Source organism: Macrosteles quadrilineatus, unplaced genomic scaffold (genome assembly GCF_028750875.1).
Source record: "Macrosteles quadrilineatus isolate MER2022 unplaced genomic scaffold, UCM_ALF_1.0 Scaffold_5__1_contigs__length_97177068, whole genome shotgun sequence".
NCBI classification, from domain to species: Eukaryota; Metazoa; Arthropoda; class Insecta; order Hemiptera; family Cicadellidae; genus Macrosteles; species Macrosteles quadrilineatus.
The window spans coordinates 97,032,699-97,057,212 of NW_026542598.1; the positions used below are offsets into that span (position 1 = coordinate 97,032,699).

Below are 24,514 nucleotides of genomic sequence, written 5' to 3' on the forward strand. Positions count from 1 at the left end.
AAAAAGTTAAATTGATTAAATAGATGTATTATATCTATAAACGTTGTTTTTATTAATTGCTTTGTTGAATACAATAAAGTCTGATTGCTCCGCTCAACTGGCTTTCACTTCTATGAAAGCAGACTTAGTAATAAGCCTGTCCTACTGGATGAAACTAAATTTTAAAATTTTTTGCACTCATCTAGCATTGGCTGTTCCCGCTATCGGCCACAGCCGACCATCGCACAACCACGGCGTTGTTAACAGACTGTTTTCTTTGCCACTGCTAGGTAAAACTGCAGTGAGTTATTATCATATTTTCTTCAAAGTTAGTTAGGACGTGAGGACTGAGCATAGGGTTACCTCCTCCTCTGTAGGCTTATCTTGAACTAAAACATCTAATTTATAATGCACACATGTTTTGCTAGCTTAAGCTAATAAAGAAAATACCCCCGCCACAGCAAACCTGCAGACTAAGCAATTTTCATGTACCTGGCTGGATTTCTACTAAAAATTCCCTGAAAATTGTCATTTATTTCCTGTTTAAATTACATTTATTTTAATAAGTACCTAGGTTTGCATCTACAGGTAAGGTATTGAGGTGTGTTTTTATTGAAAAGTTATTATCTTAGTATAAAATAAACCAAATTTCCAAATTTGATTTAAAAAATATCTCCATAAACAAGCCAAATCAAATACAGTTTATTGGGAATTTTTATGTTTTTAGAGTCAAATATGGAAAAAAAACAATTTTTACCCCATAAAACCCCCACAAACCCTCGTTGTTCCCATAGTCCCATCATGCTGGTTTGCGAACTCGTTCAAATAAACGTAGGGTTACACGTTTGTATCAAATTGCATCAAAAACCGGATCAATTTTGCTTGAGTTATCGCGCTAACGGACATATATGAATATGAACGGAGAGTTTTTTTGGCCTCTGGGGACCTCAAAACAAAAAGGAAATCAGTCCCGGGTCTAGGTCTTACCATGAGACCTACGGTAATAGCTTATTCCCTATATGGGAAATTCGCTAAAAATCAGTAGTCTAATAACTGAGTCTTACGATTTAAGAAGAAAAACTATGTTGATCAGAAAAAGTAGACTTTAACAATGTGAATTAGGCCAAAAATTAGTGTGCAAAACATCTATCTATCTATATATTAATTACATAAGCCGATTCTTTGCGTCAAAATTGTGGGCGACTGGTGAATTTCACAATAGTGAAATTCCCCAAGTTTTAACACAAAATTAGATATAAGGTCAAATGTTCTCCATAAGAATAGCATTAGAATCCATTTACTGCTGATTTAGTGCGTTTCGGGCATTCATTACTCGTATTCTTGAAGATAGGTGTAACAAAACTTGTCTTCAGGCAGTGGGGAAAGATACCCAAGTGCAAAAACCAGTTGATGTATACTGTCAAGTATACACTATATATTTAATGACATGACTTTAATATTTAATTTGGACTGTGATAAAAATAAATTGAGCTCTGATATTTTAGTAGAATTTAACCCTTGACAATTGTAGTGCATTACTAAATTAAATTTACTGTAAGTATCGCTGTTTTTTAATGAATCTGAGCTAATATTACTCTGAGCTTTTACACTGTTGAAATTGTAAAATTTGTCTAGAGCTAGTTTAGCAGGCATTTGGTCATTGTCAGGATATCTTAGTTTAAAGACAATTATGTAAGCTATTATCTAAGGAGGAATCTACATCTATCACCTGATTGCTCTCACCACTTGACACAACACATTTACTCTGCTTTTTGGCACTTGACACTGATGGTTTCCTCTTCAACACCTCATTGTAGTTGAGATGACCAGGAACCGTTCGGGAGCCTGTGGAGCCACTACTTCTATTGCAGAGGGATGTTGTTGTGTTGAGGGATGCTGATCCGGTTATAACTGTTATTAGTAGGAAACTTTAAGACTTGTTTGGAAATTAAATTTAACTTTTAATAGACAGAACAGAACACAACACCAATACAAACTGAACTAAACAATTACACATTGTAAATAATGTCATATGTTTTATATTTAATATGACATTCTAAACAGGCTTATTGAAATTGCTTCAATACTCCCCCGCAATTTTATAATCTTCAGGCACAAATATTAAAAATGGCAAGTTTCATTTAAGTCCCATATCCTTCCTGAATTTGTTGAATTTAAATATAGGTAACCCTTTGGTAAAAATATCTGCAACTTGGTTTTCAGATGCAACATACTTAAGTTCCACTACACCATTTTCTATTAGCTCCTTTATATAATGGAATCGCACATCAATATGTTTGGATCTCTTAGTTTCAAGTGTCTTAGCCATTTTTATGCAAGATTGGTTATCTTCCCAAATAACAACCGGAGTTATTTGAACCTTAAGTAGTATTTCTGATAATAATCTTGTTATGAACACACACTCCGTTGCACATGTAGCCAAGGCAATATATTCCGCTTCGCAAGTGGAAAGAGCCACTATTGGTTGTTTCTTAGTTTTCCAAGCCACTGTGTTGCCAAATATTTTAAACATATAACCACTGATACTCTTCCTATCTTCAATACTATTAGCAAAATCTGCATCGCAGTAGCATTCAATGAGATTTTCTGTTTTGCTATTTTTGGAATAGGTCAGCGTCAAATCCTTGGTTCCAATTAAGTACCTCACGATACTTTTTAAGTTCTTCCAATGTCCTATGTCATAACAGTTTTGAAAGGTGCTGAAGTACGTAACAGAGTAACTCAGATCTGGTCTTGTACCTAACATGAGATATATTAAACTTCCTAATAGTTGTTTGTAAGGTAAGCTTTCATAATTTTCTTTACTTTTTGTTAGTTTCAAATTCGGCAATATAGGTAACGAAACTGGCTTAGCTTCTTCCATCCTGAACTTTTGTATAATTTTTTTAATTAACCTAGTTTGTTTTAGTTTAAGTCCTTCTTCACACTTTTCTATAGAAATACCAAGGAACTCTAGATGTTTATCATCAGTAAGATCTCTCATTTCAAATGAAGATATTAATTTGGCTTTAACTTCCAACAAAATATTCTTTTCTTTGGCCAGAATAATTATATCGTCAACATATATAACGATAAAAACATCTTGAGTATAATAGAAACATGGATCAGAAGACGATCTCTTAAAGTCAATACTGATCAAAAACTCATGAAGACGAGTATACCAACATTTTGGCGCTTCTTTCAATCCATATAGTGATCTTTTAAGCTTGCACACGGTACCATCCTCAGTTTTTACCCCTTTAGGCGGTTTCATATACACAGGGTTGGTTAGATTTCCATTAAGAAATGCACACTTTACATCTAGTTGACAAAAAAACAAACTATGCACAACCAAAAAGGAAAGTAAAGTTCTTATCGTTATCATGCGTGCTACCGGAGCGAATATTTCTTCACATGACATCTCCCCCTGAAGAAATCCGCGAGCAACAAGCCGTGCTTTCTTAACTAGGTTGCCATTAACAGATTTTTCCCGAAAAATCCACCGAGAATCAATTATTTTAGCGTCTTTAGGAGTTTCAACCAAATCCCAAGTTTCGTTTCTGTGTAGACAGTTTAATTCTTCATTCACTGCACTACGCCATCCTTCATCTTGAATTGCCTCCTCATAAGTCTTTGGTCCATCGTTCAAAAGTTCATCCACAGAATAAGCAGCTACATAATTTACCTCATAGTCATCCAGCCATGTAGGTAGTTTCTTTTGCCTTGTCGACTTTCTCAAATTATCTTGTGTTTCATTGAGGTGATAGTCATTGACCTCTGGTTCTTGAAAGATTCCACCTTGATCAATTTCAGGATTTTCATGCAGTTGATTAACATTACCTTCAACTACTCTATCACTGTCATTTGAGTATACATCAGGTATGTAGATTGAAGATTCAAACTGTAGAATGTCTTGTTTGTCTTTCACATCATAGTACAGCTCATTTTCAAAGAACTTGACATGTTTAGCTATGATGACTTTTTCTTTCACAGGGTCCCATAAACGATAACCATTGTTTGCATAACCAACCATGATCATTTTTGAACTGCGGTCATCCAGTTTCTTCCGAAGTTCCTTATCGACATGACAATACGCTACACAACCAAAGAGTTTGATTTTTGCCAGATCAGGTTTATATCCAAACCATATTTCAGCAGGTGTAACATTTTTGTCTAGAGTTGCAGTAGGTCTGCGATTTATTAAATACACAGCTGATCGCAAAGCATCACTCCAGAAGTGTTGAGGCATTTTCGAGTCAATTAAAATGCAACGCAAACACTCACAAATAGTCCTATTAAGCCGTTCACTGCATCCATTCTGTTGGGGATTCCGTGGTACAGTATACTCTAAGGTTATACCCTTTTCACGACAAAATTTTTGAAATTCTTTAGATGCATATTCCCCACCGTTATCACACCGAAGGCGGTCAATTTTACTTCCAAAACGTGCAGAAACAGAGGATTCAAATGATTTAAAATGTTCTAATACTTCATTCTTGGTTCTCATTAAATAAACATAAGTAAAATGTGAATAATGGTCTAGAAAAGAGACAAAGTACTTCATATCATCATATGTCTTAGTTTCAAACGGACCACAAACGTCACTAGAAACGACCTCAAGAATTCTCTTTGGTTTCCTTTCAATTGGTAAAGAAGAAAAACTGTTTCTTGTTGATGAATGCCCCATCCGTCTATGTAATAAAAGTTGATTGTCACTACCTTTAACAACATTAGCTTCAGAGTTGAAGGGTAAACCTAGTTTAACCATGTATAAGTTACCATATATCTGACCTTTCAGAAGTACATTCCCGAGAGGTTTTTCAATGGAAACCTTATTTTCTGAAAATATTACAGAATGTCCCTTTTGCTCAATTCTACGCACAGATAATAAATTTCTTGTAAGGTTCGGACATTCAATGACATTTTCGATTGTGACACTTTTCCCGCTTGGTAGTAGTAACCTTAAATCACCACATCTAATAGCCTTTAGCTGTTGACCATGCTTGGCCACTTGAATATTAAAATCAACATCTTTTACATTTTCAAGAAATGCTCCAGTGATAGAATCAACCATATGATGTGTAGAACCAGAATCTACCACAAAATCTACAATATCATTAGTGCCAATGAGAGCTTCCTTACCTTCAGATAAAAAACAAGTGTCATCGTTTGCTACATGAGACTTTACTTTATGTTTCAGTTTAGGACAGTCTGCTTTACGATGGCCCTTCTCATTACATTCAACGAAATTTAAATGTTTGATTTTGATCTTTAAAGTAACTACTTTTACTGTCTTTATTCCGGAAATTTGACTTCGTGTTAGAGAAGTTTGATTTTCTGTGACCAGCAAAAGCAGAAGAATCAAGAGTTTCAGTTTTACACTCGCCCTTAATACGAGTTTCTTCAGACAGCAGTTGATTTTTCAAAAAATCTAATGTTATGGATTCAGGAGTCTGATGAAAGAGAATATCAACAGTACGAGTGACCGATTGGTACTGTGCAGGCATGGACGACAAAAGAGTGGTAATGATCTCTTTGCTATCCATACTACCACCTGCAGATTTCAGGTCATTCACCAACATCTCAAATTTTGTAAAGAATGACAAAAGAGGTAACTCACCACGATACTTCAGGTTACTCAGTTCCTGTTTTATTCTTACTTGCTCTCCAATGCCAGTTGTGCCATACGTCCTCTTGAGGATATTCATCATCCCTTTTGCTGTCCTCTGGCCCTTGATGGTCGACATGATATCATCCGTGATATGCTGTACTATCAGACCTCTTGCTTTGACATCTTTTTCCATGAAGGCAGACCTTGGTCCTTCTTCTTCAGGAATTTCTTGAGTCAAGACATCTAGGACTTTATACTGTTCCAATACCAACTCTAATCTGAACAGCCAATTACCAAAATTGTGTCCATCAAAAGGTTTCAATACCAAAATTGGAGTTCCCATTGCCATTCCAAGTCAACCTTATCCTCAATTTAGTAGCCCATAACCTGTTATTAGTAGGAAACTTTAAGACTTGTTTGGAAATTAAATTTAACTTTTAATAGACAGAACAGAACACAACACCAATACAAACTGAACTAAACAATTACACATTGTAAATAATGTCATATGTTTTATATTTAATATGACATTCTAAACAGGCTTATTGAAATTGCTTCAATAATAACTGCTGTTGAGGGCTACTAGGTGGTGATTGTAGCTGAAGTTGAAATTGATGTTGTGAAATCACTTCTCTTGATTGTGATACTTTTTGTAATTCTTGTCGAAGTTTGAGGGTGAATTGGGGATGGGAGAGTCCATGATGGAGAACACGCTGAGCTCCTGGTTGCATGTTGGTGACAACTATGACCGGTACACCGGTGATATCATGAAACTCGCTTATCTTCATGGCAAAATGCTCAATCTGCACAAGATCTCGGACACACCCCATTGGGGAGCAGATTAGCACTCTGAAGCTCTTGGTCTTAATATTGTCTGTCAGATCTTTGAAAGCAGAGTTATAAGCATCCAGTGTGGGTTTGCCGTTGAAGTGTTCTTTGGTTATAAGGCTATATACCGTTGCTTGTTTAGGATTGGTCCTTTGGCATGTCAAAAAGTTTGTTATGCCATCTTTTAAGTCAGGCTTCCCAAAGTGTTTCCTAAAAGCCACGGCCACACCCGCAGTAAGTGAACTTAGAAGAAAATATAAGTAGTAGCTACCTCTGGTAAGAATAAAAAAGTAGGTATAGTTAAAATTTAGTTTGTAAATAAAATAAAAGTGTAAACATTGAGTCAGTTAAATTTTTAAAACTGTACCAGTATATATTAGGCCTATATCTGTATAAGTTTTTAAAACCTATAAAAATCCTGATCCAAACATTTGTTTATCAGTCCAAATTTCTAAACAAAAAGCTACCATATCAAAATTATACCAAATCATTTAGGCTATACATTGTAATGATCCTTTTGTTTCCTTGAAAATAAGTAATTTCCGTAAATATTTTACTAAACTATTCTCATAAGCATAAAACTTTAGAATCTTGGGAGCAGAACCTGTACCTCTTAACCTCTGCTGTTTCAACTGTCAAATTATAGTATTTACAGCCGACTTCAATTAATATTTTTAACTATTTACATTCTTCCAAAATATAAACATTGAAACTTTGGAAGCCCATGGGGCGTAGCCCAAGGGAAATATGATAACAAGAATAGGCCTATATGTTAACCAGATATATAAGCTACCTTCATACAAAATTTTATTTCAATCGGTTCAGTGGTTCTTGCATTATAAAGTAGCAGACAGACACACAAACACACACCTTCTAACTGTTATATATTAGTATAGATATATACAGGGTTAGTAAAAAGTGTGGAGACCCCCTGTTATTTTTTTAACGGCCCATACTAGAAAAACTAAACTCGGCACACCATTATGGCATGTTATGAAGTACTTTTTAAACATAACCGCCACTTGGCGTTCATCCCCAAAATGGGGGATTTTGGGGGAAACTAAAAAATTCAAATACAAAGACCCATCGAGTGACCCCTCATTTTAAAGGTCCTGGTTAAAGAAAACCAACAACGCAAACTAGAGGTCTTTATCTCAATCCAGTAAAAAATGGCAGCCAATTGAAATTCTCATAAAAGTTCCTTACCCAAAATGGGGGATTTTGGGGAAAACTCAAAAATTTTAAATGATAAGCCCCATCGAGTGACCCCTCATTTTGAAAGTCATATTAAAAGAAAAGTAACAACACAAACTATAGGTCTCTTAACACAGTAAAATATGGCAGCCAATTGAATATAAAATTGCAAGTTATTTCCAATTTCTAAAGATTTCAATCAGCTTCCATTTTGTACTGGATTGAGATAGAAACCTCTCGTTTGCGTTGTTAGTTTTCGTTTACCAGTACCTTCAAAATGAGGGGTCACTCGATGGGGCTTATCATTTAAAACTTTTGAGTTCCCCCCAAACCCCCCATTTTGGGTTTGGAAAGTAAGTGGCTATTAGGCTTAAAAAGTACTTCATAACATGCCAAAAAGGTGTGTAGAGTTTAGTTTTCCTAGTGTGAGCCGCTACAAAATTTAAAGCAGGTCTCCAGACTTGGAAAGCTGTAAGTTAAATTGAACTTCTGAGAATTTCAATTGGCTGCCATTTTTTACTGGATTGAGATAAAGACCTCTAGTTTGCGTTGTTGGTTTTCTTTTACCAGGACCTTCAAAATGACGGGTCACTCGATGGGTCTTTGTATTTGAATTTTTTGAGTTTCCCCCAAAATCCCCCATTTTGGGGATGTACACCAAGTGACGGTTATGCCCAAAAAGTACTTCATAACATGTCATAAAGGTGTGCCGAGTTTAGTTTTTCTAGTATGGGCCGTTAAAAAAATAACAGGGGGTCTCCATACTTTTTACTAACCCTGTACATATGATTTTGAACGGATGGTGTTTTGGCCTCTAGGGACCTCAAAATGAAAAATTAAATCGGTCCCGGGTCCAGGTCTTACTATGAGTACTATGGTAATAGCTTATTATCTATATGGGAAATTCGCTAAAAATCTAAAAAATTTCCTTACTTGCACAATTTTTCAAAGCGTTCCTTGTCTCTTTCTTTCTTCCAGACAATGAGATAACGTTGGATGATACGATACATGTAGAAAGATGATTTCAAATCAGTGACCTTAACATCCTCATGGATAATTTTCATCTCATTGTCGTATTCTTGCCTATAAACAACAGACAAGTTTGTGAATAGTGGATGAATTATGGAAATTTTTTGGCCCTAACTAGAAGAGGTATAGTTGGGTAAGTAAATACTAAATAGACTATTAATATTAAACCCAACTTGTGTGGATGGGTGTTTGTCGATTCCGTCATTCGACAAAAGTCAGTGCTTGTTATTTCCCGCTACACATTACAACAAACAGACTGCTCGGAAAAAGAGAAATGTGTTGGCACCTCTACTCGGAAATTGGCAAATACCAACATAAGTACGGTAACTCGCCACTGTCAAATATTCAGCGCTTGGTAAATGAGTAACTTTACACACTGCACCAAGCAATTTATCACAGGAATCAATAGTCATCCCCTAACAGGCACTCACAATGTATCGTGACAAAATTTGTGTGACATATTGATGTCATAAAGTCCAGATTCAGCTTTCGTCATTATAGTTAACTACTTAATATCTGTTGCTTGAAATAAATGTATCCTGTTGCTTGAAATATAGAATCTGCACCCTGTCTATAGACAATGTCTGTATCATCACACTTTCCTAAAAGAAGATATAGTGATTAAATAAATCTTTCAGAAAAATTCAGCATATAATCTAATACCGGTAGGCCTATTTTAACTAGATTAAATAAAAATAATACTTTTTTCTGTAAAACTACGAAGTACATTCAAAAGATAAATTCCATTTTGAAATAAAAAATATGAAACACCCCCTCCGCAGCAAGCCTGCAGACTAAGCCAATTTCTATTTGCCTGATTTGAAATTCAATTACTGTATATATACTAGTGTCCCTGCTCGAATTCAAGCAATTGCTAAGTATTACAAGCGTTGTTATTTTAAAACGAATAACAGTCATAATTTCTGAAGACTTTAAAAGATTCGATTTAAAGATTATGGAATACTCAAGATGTACATAACAGATCGATACAATCAACATTTCTTGTAAATATCTTATCATTTTTCAAAAGCTGATCTTGTTTTTTAGTGTTTTCTACAAATAGGTAGCCTTACTCATAGGCGCATTAGGTTGTCCTTAACCCTCCGAGTGTTTTGTGTCGATTTTTTGACTCACAAACACTGTTTACGGCGAAGGCTCTATGACTGACAAAATCGGATTGAACTGGATCGAGTTAGGTATCGTTTTATTTGGCAGATTCTAAGCTTTCTTCCGAGGTCTGTCTCTAAGAGCTTTTTTTTCTCGAGCCGATCATAATTGTAGCAGACAGCTGACGTGCGTATTTGTAGACAGCTTGGTTAACCTCGCACCGATGACTGATGTGTTTTATTACGTTTATCATTATTTTAGTGTTAAAAATCAGAAGTAGTGATATACGTGGTGTATTATAAGAAGATTTAAGTGATTTTGAAGGGCTGGTTGATGATCCTGAAGAAGTAGGTAGTGATATTGATGTAAATTATCAGCCAGATTCTTAGCTATGGTTAGGCTATGCATTCTTAGCTAAACGCTATGTACTGAAATCTGTTTTTTGCCCATAACTTATTTATTTGCAAATCTACTTCCTTATATTATTATTTATTTGTAATCCTCATAAAATTTAGAACAAAGTGGCTATTTTCAAATATTTATAGGCCTATCTAATATATAAAATTCTCGTGTCACAGTGTTTGTCTGCAAACTCCTCCGGAACGACTTCACCGATCGTTATGAAATTTGGTGTGTAAATTCTGTAGGTATGCGAATCGGACGTAAACTATTTCCCGTTTCGAAATTTTTAAAAGGGCTCCGCCCCAGTGGCTCTGGAGTTTCCCATGTTAACCTTATGAGAAATGGAATTAATGAATCTTAACAGCTGTTTCAATTAAACAAGTTGGTTCTGTTCTATGATGTTCAATAGCATTAAAGTTACAAGGATTACCAACAGGGTGCAGCACTATTATTTCTTTTACATTTATGACAACAGCTAATTTGCAACCAAAAGGTGAGTGAGCGTAGCGAACGAACTTCAACCTGGAGGCGAGTTAGCGTAGCGAACGAGCTAACCTGAAGGCAAGTGAGCGCAGCGAACGAGCTCCAACCTAAAGGTGAGTGAGCGTAGCGAACGAGCTCCAACCCAAAGGTGAGTTAGCGTAGCGAACGAACTTCAACCTGGAGGTGAGTTAGCGTAGCGAACGAGCTAACCTGAAGGCAAGTGAGCGCAGCGAACGAGCTCCAACCCAAAGGTGAGTGAGCGTAGCGAACGAACTTCAACCAGGACGTGATTGAGCGATGCGAACGAGATCATCTTGAAAATTAAACGTAACGGTACTTTCTTTCCATCGGTCTGTCTTAGGGGAAACCTATAATTTAGGCGATACGAAGTTCGCCGGGTCAGCTAGTAATTTATAAAATTTCATTGAGCGCAAACTTTTTTTTTTTAAATTTTCCAAAATATTTTTTTTACCTAAAAAATGTTTTTGAAACAAATGTTCCTTATGTTTTATGTATAATATTGAAGCCCATAATTTTCCAAACAAAATGGTATATAGAACAGTACAATTAACATTGTTTTTAAGCTTCTCAGATCCGTTTTAATAAAACCTTGCAAATGCGCAAAAAATAGGCAAACATTAAGGCCAAAACTAGGGACACTCGGAGGGTTAATAACGATTATGAATTTTGACACCTGAAGAAAGCTCCCTGAGAGCTGAAACTGCAGTAGTGTAATACTACTCCAAGGATCACCATTTAAGTTTAAGGTATTTAAACCATTTATTAATTAAATAAAGTGATTCGGAGGCTAACATCATGAGATTATAAATTAAAAAAAAAAAACATTATTTCTATTTCTTCTCCTTGGTAATGTTCTATTACTTTCCTATGTTTCCATGGTTTGAGAATTGGCTCTTTCAATGATTAATAAGAAATGCAGCACAGTGTTGATTCAGTTTTCTTTTTGGTATGTAAAAGTATCCAGGCTATCTCACTTTTTCCCTTTGTAATATTTACGCCAACCCAAATTCAAGTAGTAAATATTTCATTTTAACCAAGTCAGTAAATGTTTGTAGCATACTGTTAAATTAGCAAACATATTGACTGTTTACAATTAACATATGTTCTTCTCCTCACTTTTAATTTCTGACAACAGCTGGAGTTTCATAACAATGTTTGTTTCCAATGTTAATCTTATGGAGAAATACGAAACTTTAGAGGACCCCAGGGCCTTACTCTCTAATTATTTCCCTAAAAAGAAAGTTTCCTGCACAACTTCTTGTTACGCTCTTTCCAATGACACCAAAAACTTGTCAATCGGTTCAGTAGTTTCGGAGGAGTAATTGTCACAAAATACCTGCTTGCGTATTAAATAAGTATAAATATAGATGCCAACCCCATACGAAGGACGGGTATTCTGCTAGTATAATTATATAATTGTTTTGATTTTGTTGTTATCTATATTATTAATATAATTTGTTGGATGATTTTTTCAGCAAATCGACCCCTAAATATTTATTTTATTAGGTCTCTTGGTTATTGGGTATCAATTTAAAGCTCTGATTAGTCTTATCCTCTTAAATGTGCCTTTTTCGGGGTTGGATGATATCCCTTGAAAGCCTTTTGTAAGTAAAATATTTTGTAAGTAAAGGTAAGTAAAATTAGTGGAATTAACAGGTACTGTATCTATATATGGGTCAATGTCCCAGAATGGAATAAGTTATGTCTCAGGTATAAATAAAAAATTAAACTGAATAAAAAATAATTAAATGTGTGTACTTACTTATTTACCTTATTTCCCAATAATATATTCCTTTATTTTAGCAATTACATGCATAATTTAAAAGTTTTATAGGTTACAGACGCATATTTACAGTCCGGGCACTTGTCTCCGGTCACTAGCCTAAACATCAAATGAGATGTTAAATATGGAAAAACTCTAAAAACACGACAGAGCTTTGAATATAGGTTATACGTAATACTTATTATTCGAATAAGTCATCTGTTCAATCTTACAATTGGTCGGAATATTAATTTTTTGACCTAATACGTCAGTCTCCAAGTGCCACCGAGATATGGACTGTGAAAATGACGTAGCCCACCAAAGCAGCAAAAAAAGTTGTAAAGCGTGGCAAATCGTCCCAGCCTTGTGAGTACCTTTGTACAGTTGCTGTGAGTTGAAGTTTTTGCCAGAAGAAGTGTTGATTTAGAAATTATAATCAAAACAACAGGCAAGAAACACATCGTACCTTAATTATGTTACAGTTCGGTCACTCACACTAATCTGATATATTCCAATAAAACTGGCAAATCAAACGTTGGACTAGCTGTAGAATTGTGCACAGAGCATAACCTGAAAATGAGGCCTAGTCTCGTCAACTAGCCTAGGAGCTATATAAATAAATATAGTAAGATTACAGTCCGGTCACGTTACCGGAGCTGTTTTTCCGTGACCGTAATATAGTGCCGAAATGTATAATAAACGCAGGTTGCGTTAATTTTATTATGTTATTTGATATTCTAAATTTAACTAACAACACAAATATTAAACTTTAACTAAAAATAGTTAAAAAAAAACAAAATTGTTATAAGAAATTTGTTTCCAAAATATCCAGGTAAGTTATGAATGAATTTCCGTTTTAGTTCTTTGTTACTTATATATTTAATATTTGTCGTTTACGATTCTATGGTCAGTTTTTAACCATATGTAGGCCTAAGCTCAAATATTCGCATAACAGGATGGACGCATACTCAAAATCTTAGTTTTAGTCACGTCGGCGGCAGCCCGGTCACGGCGGCGACAGCCCGGTCACGGCCGCCACAGCCCGGTCACGGTACCGATTTATAAAAATTAAGAAGAATGCATTGGTAATTATTTTTTTTTTTTACAATAGGTAGTTTGTAAACTAATTATATTTCAATGTTACTGAACTTTTTTCAAATACAACTATAGGTAGCCTATATTTAATTAACTATGATGGATTCTGTTGACTTTTAAGAGGAGTTTCTATTTAATTTCACCTTTATTAATCACTTTTCATGAAAAAAACCAAAATTTAGTCTTATAAAACTATAAAACCTGTTGAAATAGTGTTATTTCCTAATTATCAATGAGTGAAAATTTAAAAACGTACGTTTTCATGTCCCTGGCCTTTTACTTCGTAGATACTGGATTTGTACTTTATTATTATGTACCTAAGCTAACCAAACCTATCCTACCCTAAAATCACCTAACCAAACCAAACCTAACCTAACCTAACCTAACCTAATCAAACCTATCCTAACCTAACCAAGCCTAACCTAACCGATTATTCAGCTTTTTCGTCCTATTTCTGATGTTTTTCATCGGATCCAAAAAATCCAAAAAATCGCATATTCTTAATCTACACAATATTCCGCATATTTTGAGTACCCACATGACATAGGGCCTATTTCGAGTAAAAAAAATTTTTCCCGTTTTTCTCTTTTTTGGTAGCCTAATTTCCGGTATTTTCCGAAAAATAAAAACGTAATTTTCGGATTCAGCGTGAAATTTAGGTCAGTAAGGAAAAAAATTTCACTTTTGCGAGTAGTCACTAGGCTACGTCGGAATAATTAGCCTACCCAAACTTGTACCAAAAGCCATGAAAATCAAAGGAGTTATGTAAAAAAAAAGTGTTGATTTTTTTTTTCAAGTAAATTTCTGTGCTGTACCGTTTCCTGTAACTTACCGGTAACTTACTTGTAATTTTTTATTTCAAAATGGAACTTACTTTCCAAACGTACCTCGTAGCTTTACAGCTAAAAGATATAGGCCTACCTACTTAATACTTAACTCTAGGCCTATGACTTCAATATGGCCACACAAACATTGCTTTGCAAACTTAAAATTACAAATCGTATTTAACTTACAATATTAATTTAGTAAAGTCACGTCGTGCTATCCATCCTCGGATATGTGCTTGAATTGAAACCGCAGCATTTTCTCTGCGTTTTTCCAGTGCTCTTTCCTCCCTTGCAGCTTTGGTTTGTTCTAAAAATGTGCCTTTTTGTGATTCTGGTTTAAACATTGTGTGACAATCTGGAAAAGACAACAAATTTTCTTTTTTGATCAAAATGTTAGTAGGCCAAGGTACAGTGACTATGAAATAACTACATCAATTTGCCAAATTAATCAATATATATCCATGACACGCAAACTACAACAGTTTTATTTTTTTCATTAAACTTAAGGAAAACATGGGAATTTTTATTGTTTAGTTTTTTGGGAATTTTCTCTGTTACCTTCAACCCTACAAAACCCTAAAACCCTATTGATAAATGGAAATTGATTATAACAAATAACATCCATCGATACGATAAACTAGTCAGCTCTGTCAAGTTACATTGGTCTAATGCAGTAGGCCTACCTTGAACCTAGGCTGTGTTCCTTACCTGGCAAGTTTTTGGTAACTTAGCCTATTCAAAACTACGGCAACAAAGAATGTACTAATTAGTCCTATAATTCATACACCACAGGAACAAGATCCCTTAAAACAAACAAATAAAGAATAATGTGGTTGAAAAGTCTTAAGACATAAATTGAAGACAGGTAGCCAAGATTTAAAACAGAAAAAGTTGTTTAAGGCCTACCTGGCACACTAATATTTCTGTGATTACTGTTAATTAGGATTTTAAAAATTTAGTTGCTGTTGCTAAATTTAATAGCCTAATAAGTTGTTGTCAATACTTATTTTTCATTTGAAAAACAAACGCATAATTTAGATAACACTAATTCTCAGCCATTTTGTTTTGACATTAAATGACAGACAAGACAGAATTCACGAAAGTAAATAAATACAATGGTCAATGAGAATGAGATTTAGATTAAGAATGGATTGAACAGCTGTGGCCATATATGACTAAAAAAGTACTGTAGATGTCTTTTCTAACTGAGTGCTCAACGGCTGACTTGGAGCTTCACCATGCAGTTGTAAAACCTAGCAACTTGTTACATTTCATCTCTTGTAATTTATTGCTTTGGCTATTTTATTTCACACTTTCGACATATTTTTTGTCCCTTATAGAAAATGTGTGATGTAAAAGAAAAAATACATTTGTGCTAAACTAGCTTTTTCATCTACCTATAATCTATCAAAACCAAAACTTAATTATAGTACGATATACAATTACTATGAACACATAATAACAACACATTATAACATAACAACACATAATACACATAATAACCCAAAACAACACTAATAAACACCATAAGTGTACAATGCAGTTGTCTGCTTGCAAACTTGAGCGAAACACGAATACTAAGCCAATAATTTTGGATAATATAACCACGAATTGAGTGTTCCCAATGGGCTTGGGTTTGCATAAAAGGGATGTCTACTCGCAGTACTTTACCCCTTTTTCTGGTTTTCAAGCTTTGCCCGCCAGCGTCAAGGATGAACAGTCCTTTGAGATAACTCTAAGCCGTGGTTCAAATCAAATAAGTTTTGTCTAAACTGAAGCAAAACTCAACATATGACCTACAGTCTGGCACGGAATCCTATTCCTAACAACCTGCATTAAGTTAAGTTATTAGGATTCATTTCATAATCGACTTCAAACTCATCTGGGAAATTCATATGGCGAAAGCGTGCACCAAGCAAGCAAGGGCATTACATCCCCTCAGGAGCATCTTTAACTGTGGGTTGTAGGTTTGGGGCCATGCAGCCGGCGGCTGAATTGTGGTTCACAATCCACTATAAACTGTAGGTCAATTAGTTACCATTGGCTGTATGACCTATTTAACAGTTCTGTCTAAGGAACATGTCTGCCTTAAAGTCATAACAAACTACAAGATCACGCCACTCATCACTCTCATCTCCATATTACTTGGCCTAAAAATACCTATCTTCCCATGGTCAATTTCAGTAAAAAGTAAAAAAATAAGTATTTAGGCTATACTTTTCAAGTATGCCGAGAGCACAGAGTCGTGAGATGTCTGAATAAAGGCCAACTTGGAGTGGAGACGTCAGACGTGGGGGTTCTGTAAATCTGTATGTACACACAGCAAACGAGGTGAGGATGCTGGGTGGATAAGAATTGGTAGACAGGACAATAGTAAAATAAACTGTATCAGCAATAAATCTAACACGTACTGGGTTGGAAAATCAAAAGCTGTAGTAATTTTTAATCCGTAATTGTACAGCAATTGGTGTACCATTGACTATTTATATATACTATAATATAGTCGATAGTTGTACACTTTTGTTTAGTGTATGAATCTGAAATGGTACATATCGGACCACAGGGCTTTTCCCTACGCGAAGTTTAAATTTAGCAATTTAACATGGACCTTATGGGTTAATTGGTTGCCATACCATTATTTGCATGATAGAAAACAATAAAAGGTAAACAAGAATGGTGTCATACGTTTCTTTATTTTTTATTGGTAGGTGGAATGCGTTACGCACTTCCCGATACGTTGAGCGCGCCAGGCACCTCCTGGAGCGCCCGACGTGCCGGGGGAGTGTGGGACTCCTACAGGTCTCCCCGTAGTATACCCACTAAACCACCTACCTCCCTGGCAAAAATCCCTGTCCATGATCCCAGGAGGGCGGTCGCAGCGTAGCAGGCTGGTGCTGTGCTGCTTGAAGATCTTGCTGGGGTTGTCATCTCTGGAAGGGGTCTCTCAGGCGGGGCGGCGGATGACACGTCGTGTTCCACTGATTCTGGGGGACTTCATCCATCTTGAAGTTTCCTTCGTCGTTCAACCGGGGAGGCTGCTCATCATATGTTAGTCAGTGAATCATTTATAATAGCACATTACAAATACCGTACAGAGAAAAAGGAAATAACAAAATCGTATTAAGCATGGAACATTTACTACAAAATGAGTAACCAATAATTAGTGTCGCCTGAATTAGACTGCTACATCATTGACTTTAAATAATCCAAATAGCCATTCCATTTATGTGAATCAAATATAGGCCTACCATTGAGTTTGGATACTGCAAGTAGACTTTCCAATAGGATACGTGAACTAGACGTACCATTAATGCAGACTTTGAATAGGTACTGCAAATATGAATTCCATTAATGTGAACAAAATATACTGTACCATTAAGTTTGGATACTGCAAATTTGCACTCAATTTCAGTCATCTAAACCTTTTCAAATTTCCATTTTTATTTTTTTTTTTTTTCTTTATCAAAGTTCGATTTACAATCTGTTTAGTTTTTTAACATTCAGCAAGTACAATACAATTATTAATAAAAAGTTTGTCTCAATACATCGATAGACCAAACTTTAAAAAAAATTCTATGAAAAGAGCTGAGGTCAAAAACATGATTTATTTTCAGTCTGTACAGCGCGGTATGCCTATCGTCCAAGAGACTTAGAGCCAGGTGATTAGGGTGGTTTTCAAGTATCTTTAGATATTTTACACTAATTTTTTTCTCTTCAACTATCGGAATTAAATAAAGTTAAAAAAAAAACTATCGGAATTCCACTGTCCTGGTGAAGTATAATATTAGGTGGCGTCCCCATCTCAATGATTGATAATTGATAATTAATTGATCTTGACACCACGGGGCTTGCAGGATGAATCTTAAAACTTTTGACTGAAATCATTGAATGATATTTATGTTTGAAATACTTGATGTTCCCTACAGTTTAATTCCATAAGTCCAAATTGGCTTCCGAATTACTTTGTATGGTCATAGTTTATTTTCAGTGGTCAATTTTGATTTAATATTCAGGAGCCAGGAAAGATTTTTTAATTTTAAATTTAGATACATTCTTTAGTTTTAGATGTGATTTTTTCATGTTAATATTTTGTTAACCATCATGCCGAGATATGTCATTGAGGAATTTGGACATTGTTTAAGGTTACAGGAGGACAAGTACCTACCTAATCTGGTAGTGAAGGTCACATGAGTAGATTTATATTTGTTCTCATTCACTTTTATTTTCCATGTTTGCAACCATTCTTCTAAGTCATCTAGTGAATTTTGAAGATTAACTGAAGCTTAACTGAAGATTAACTGGATCAGGATGGGACGCTAAAATAGCAGTATCGTCAGCAAAAGTGGCCACAGTGGTATTCGCATTTTCAGGTAGATAGGCTAAACAGCTTAACATAGTGCAGGTCCGAAAGCACTTCCTTGGGGAATGCCATTTGGAATTGGGTACAATTTTGTAATGCTATCTCCAAATTTTACTCTGAAATATTTTCGGTTAGGTATGATTTGATTGCCATATAAAATGTATGAGGAAGATTTAGTTTGAGTTTATAAAGTAGGCCAATGTGCCACACTTTCTCAAAGGCTTGGCTTACATCGATAAAGACAGCTGTGGCAATATTTTCTCCCCAATGTCTTCTTTATTTGTATCAACCAATATCTATGTCTATTAATTGTTCCTCGTTGGCCGTTATGCCAGAACTGCTAAGGGAACTTTTTACATGGAATGCCCATCCTGATAAATGAGGAAGATAAAGAATATATAGGCCTACACCACATTATCATTTCGATAGCCAATATTGAGTCTAATCAACAAGAATTGAATGATGGAAATGTCCCAGATGGTGGTTCTCAGTTCCAGATGGCACCTGTTTTTGGGACAGAAGTCGGACCCTCTCGTCCCATGCGAGTCAGATCATGAACAATAGTATTAAAAGACTTGGTTTCGGTAATTGTTATAAATAAACCTGGACAAACGTAGCTGCAAATATAATCTTTTTTTATTTTTAGTGTAATAATTATGGCAAAATTACTTGTTTCCATGACAAATATACATAACTTAAATAAATTTATATAAACTATTTTTAACACAATATATACGATGGATATATTATATTATATAGGTTAGTGATCCAAAACCTGTTTTCTATCCTTACTAATGTAAAACAATAGCAGGATAATCGATTACCTATATGAATTTATTTGGAAAAAAACGTCTGAAAAATCAATTTATAAAATAATTTTTATATTATTTTGAGAATATCTTTAAAACTAATGCATATGCATAAGAAATGAATATAACCATTCTTGTAAAACTAAAAAATGGGGTCTTTCCCCCCCTCCCTGCCGCTGAAGCAGCAGGGTCAGGGGCGGGGACTTTTGGTATTTTTATCTTCTAACTATCCCGAACACGGAACACATTCCCGCAGAAAAAAAATCCCCCTCTCCATGTCTTCTACAATACCTTTATTGACTGGACTATCTGTTGTACAAGAGAGATTGGTCATGAATTGAATATAATAACAAACATAATATTAATACATCATGGAACTATTGATCACGTTTCTTAGATGACTAACTTACCAACATATTATTATGTTTCCGTCTGATGTCAATAATTATTGTAAGTTTCATTAATTTCCTGCCTGAATAAAAAAAAATACTCATAATTTTGTTTTCATTCTAAGTGCTTTTGACAATTAAAATAAGCTTAAACTCCCCTTTTTTATTTCAAAACTAAAAAAATTTCCGTCTGCTCCCATACCCACCCGTGTTCCCCCCACAAGGATTTGGTGAAACGACGCTACTGGGGGGGGGGGCTTCATTGGAGGCGATAACTGATTTGGTGAGCCAAGGAACTCAAGAATTTCATCATGACTATTAAAATTATTTATTTTTAATTTTGATTGGGATTAAACACTGGGGCCAAATGGTTTGCAAAAACTTCAGATTTTTCAATATCATTTCTTGCCCAAGTTCCATCGGAGAGATAGGCGGTATCGAGATATTTGGGCGGTTCATCCCTCTAGTAGCTTTCCATGGAGAATAGTTTGTTGTAATATTAGGTGACAAATTACCTGTATATTCATAAAACCATTCATTTTTAAGAATTTCAGATCCTTCTTGAGTTCCTGAGCTGCTCAGTTAAATTTAGTTTTGTCTCACGGATACGGTATCTAGTCCGTTGCCAAATTCTTGTCAATCTCCTCTTCTCAGCAACTTTCCGTTTTACATGTAGTGGATAGTTGAATGAAGTAAAAGGTTTTCCTTTGTTTTGTAAATTTAGTATTCGCTTGCCAGCAGGATATTGTTGAATTATATTGTAAAATTGTCTACTGCGTCATCGATGTCATCTGGAGTTTTAAGAGGTATTTTTAGGGAAAGATCTTCATTTACTCTGTCTCGAAATATATACCAGTCAGTAAATTGATCAAACAGCTTGCGAGATTTACACACAACAGTCGAACTTAAGGTGACACTAATTGGTGAATGGTCTGACTGCAAATCTAGGCTTTTGCTTTCACATCAATATAGTTTTCACCAATTCCTTTTGTAATAAAGAAATCTAACAAACCAGGAATTTTTTGAGGATCTGTGGGCCAATATGTTGGTTCAGCTGTTGATATAAACTGGAAATTGTTATGGGTGATTGATGTCAAATCAATTATAGTTCGGCCGCTTAGAAAGTGACCTCCTCCAGCATTGGTTTAGTTGTCGACCTCTTGGGTTAGCCAGTCTTGAGCCCCACATGGGATGTTTTTAACAGTCGAACTTAAGGTGACAATTATTGGTGAATGGTCTGACGGCAAATCTAGGCTTGCTTTCACATCAATATAGTTTTTACCAATTAGGTACTTTTGTAATAAAGAGATCTAACAAATCAGGATTTTTTTTAGGATCTGGGCCAATATGTTTGTTCAGCTGTTGATATAAACTGGAAATTGTTATTGGTGATTGATGTCATATCAATAGTTGTCGACCTCTTGCGGGTTATAGCCAGTCTTGAGTCCCACATGGTATGTTTTTGTTTTGCGTTGTAGTCTCCTCCTGCTATGAACCTGGGGCCAAGTGTATTAAAACAGTTTGTAAAATATTGGCAAAAGTGAAGTTATGACGAGGTGGGCTATATATTGCGGATATAGTGAGCCGTCCAGCCCTATTTTCTATTACTAAACTCATACTGGTAGCTTGAAGATGGTTGTGTTGATATTTGGGAAATTCATAATGAGATATGAAGTTTTTAATCAAAATAACACTGCCACCATGAGCAACGTTAGCCTGGGTGGTTTGAGTGGTAAAGTGAGACATTTTAGAATTTTAAAGTAACCATAAGATCAGTAAAGTGACTTTCAGATACAAGCATGTTATCAATTGAAATGAAATTAAATGAAAATCCTTCTTTACTGAGGCGAACTTAGGACCTCATGGTCCTTTCTTACAGTTAACCTCTAACCAATTTGGTTTTGTATGATAAAAAGCTTTAACTTCTTCTCTTCTTTATAGTGACTGTGTTTATTTTCGCTCTGAAAATAATTAACTTGTTTTTACGTATTTTGAGCTCGGACTCTCTTTAAAGTCGTTACAAGTTTAATTCTTTGTTTGTTCTTTGTACTTGTTTCATAGTAGGCCTACCGCGGAAATAGTTAAATAGGACCATAAAACTTTGTTCAAACATAAATCTCCTACAAGCGACTCCAGTTAATGTCAACATCAACTGTAAACAAAGCTAAGTATAATGTACAACAAACAAAAAAGTTCCTTTGCTATGCCTTTTGAGGAAAATGTAAGTGATCCTGCCAAAACGAAAACTTACCTTTTCTTCCTCTGAATCTCAACCGAAACGATATGTTTTAGATTCAAGTGAACTGTGTAAAGGGCAAACATTTAAAATTCTATCTGAACATTGTAGGTAGATCTAATGGCAATGAAGTGGATCAATCACACGAGATGGATGATTCTACTTTATTTATTTTATTTTTTACTTCGCTTATTAGAAAAAGATAACTCGTCCCTTGTCTGTGCTGCAACAAAGGATAAGGAAGCCAGGATAGGACAGGACACTAGTAGGACAGGAAGGAAATGATGCACAAACGGTGAAACGGATCGATATGTGGCGCGGCTAGTGGTAAGTAAAGCAACTACTACAACAGTTGAATGCTGGGAACCGTCAGTTTTCTTTGTGCCGTTCGTTGGGCCCAGTCGTGCTGGCCGACTCGTTGTTCGCTCGCGTCTCTCGCGTCAGTGTCTTGTGTGGTGTGTAATTAAGATGTATACTTATGGAATCTTTTGAGTGACTTATTACCTACAGGAACCGATGGGAACGACGACCATCGGATTTGGTAGCAGACCGACTTTATTCAGCTGATGACTAGGCAAAGGCTTTCGATCCTATTTTTACCCTCTCCAAAATTATTACGCTCCATCAAATTAAAATTTTATTAGTTGCAGTTTCTATCCTACAGCCAATACTAATAGGCATAGGATTGTTTTCCTTGTGTTTCAAAATCCAAAAACTAACTTAACCCATCCGTATAAATTGGCTTGACAAGGGTATTTCCAAGAGCAAGATCTGTAGACCCTATCTTAAGCTTATGTTGGTCCTCTCTGATAACTTAGTAGTTCTCAGTAAATTAAGTAAGCCTGAGTAAATAAGTATTTTTATTCCATTATTACTTCAAAGTGCAAGGGGTATCTTGCCAGAATTTTCTTTAAATCTTCAACGGACTTCTTCTCTTTCGATTCACCCTTTCTCCTGCCTCATGTCTCAGGTCGGAGGGTCAGTTGTCTAGTTTGCCCCCGTGATCTGTCATGGCAGTTGTTGGCCCTAGTAGGCATTCAAGGCTGCAAGTGTCTATGAGTGTGATGCCAGGAGCGGGGGCGGCGGGCCACCAACAGGCCATTTTGGCTGCCGCTCAACCATATTATCATCCTCAACATGCTGCACACCAACCTTCAGCCACCCCTCAGGATGTGCAACCTGACAGACCAATTGGATATGGTGCTTTTGGAGTCGTATGGTAAGTTCAAAAAAATCTTTATCATCTCAGCTTTTAAAACCATCTAGGCCTAGGTTGCTTAGGCCTATGTTTGCTACTAAAACTAAGAAAGGCTGTGGTTTCCTAGACGCGTACAAGATGCGCTGTGTGTGCACATCTAAGACGCAGCACACTTGTCTTATGGAGTTTCGTGTAAGCGGTTTCCAAGGCTGCGTATCTAATACGCGCGCACCAATAGCTGCGTTTTTGACCGACTGCTTTTAGAGCAGTCGAATCTGAGTTACACTGCGTTTTAGACGTCTTGTGCAATGGATTCATAAGTAAATGTTGTCCAGAAGGCAAAATTCTCCAGCAACAACGAAAAATGTATTGAATTTGTCTCCTGTAATGACATATTATTGAAGTACGTTGTTCATACAATTAAAATTTGTATAGTACCATAGGTAGCCTATTACATTTCATATCATTCGTTATGTAGTGTTAATTTTCCCATAATGTTTAATTTAAATATTTAATTCCTTTATTGAATGTTCCTTTCAATTAATTTGTCCTCACATATTTTCTTATTGTTGTAATTTGCTTTTTTACAATAAGAAAATATGTGAGGACAAATTAATTGAAAGGAACATTCACCTTTCAATTAATTTGTCCTCACATATTTTCTTATTGTTGTAATTTGTAAATAAACCTTATGTTGACAAATATTCTTTACAAGTCAGCACAACACCAACTCCCAAATATAAGAGCCCCCATAATTATTTTAAGAACCCGTGAACATCTTAGTAATAAGCCCATAATTACTAGCAGAGTGCCCGTTCTTCTTACGGGGTTAGCGTGTAATTATGAAATGCTTATTGCTGTTATATTCGTAAAAGGTATTTTCATCTATTCGGTAAATCCCGAATAGTTAAATATAATAACAGTAAAAGCAAAGTTGGAGAGGGTAAATTAAGATTTATTGTTTAAGTTTTAAATTGACATGTTTGCTTTAATGATATGGTTAAAACATCCGTGAGTGCCACGTACAGTTCCTAATCATGTACTTTTCACTGCTTACGCTTCTTCGAAGGTTCTAATACCAAAGTATCCATTTCATTATCTAAATCATCGTATAACATCATAGTAGCCACTAGTAATCTCTCCCGTGAACTTATGTTACGCACCAACCGTGTGTATTGTACGCA

At 35.6% G+C, this 24,514-nt stretch overlaps 2 protein-coding genes across 2 annotated transcripts in view; one reads left to right on the forward strand and one right to left on the reverse strand.

Moving 5' to 3' along the window:
• The window catches only part of LOC128994100 (ubiquitin-protein ligase E3B-like), a 69,395-nt gene extending 54,010 nt beyond the window's left edge, over nt 1-15,385 (reverse strand). The window contains exons 1-3 of the mRNA XM_054418362.1: nt 15,245-15,385; nt 14,525-14,693; nt 8,546-8,695 (exon numbers count right to left, since the gene is read on the reverse strand). Coding sequence (XP_054274337.1) covers nt 8,546-8,695; nt 14,525-14,682 — 308 coding nt within the window. The 5' untranslated portion in view covers nt 14,683-14,693; nt 15,245-15,385. The remainder of the gene's footprint in view (nt 1-8,545; nt 8,696-14,524; nt 14,694-15,244) is intronic.
• A 7,114-nt stretch (nt 15,386-22,499) lies between these two features.
• The window catches only part of LOC128995821 (serine/threonine-protein kinase NLK-like), a gene marked incomplete at its 3' end in the record, with an annotated part of 121,759 nt that continues 119,744 nt past the window's right edge, over nt 22,500-24,514 (forward strand). The window contains 1 exon segment of the mRNA XM_054420839.1: nt 22,500-23,351. Within this exon segment, the coding sequence (XP_054276814.1) occupies nt 23,143-23,351 (209 nt within the window).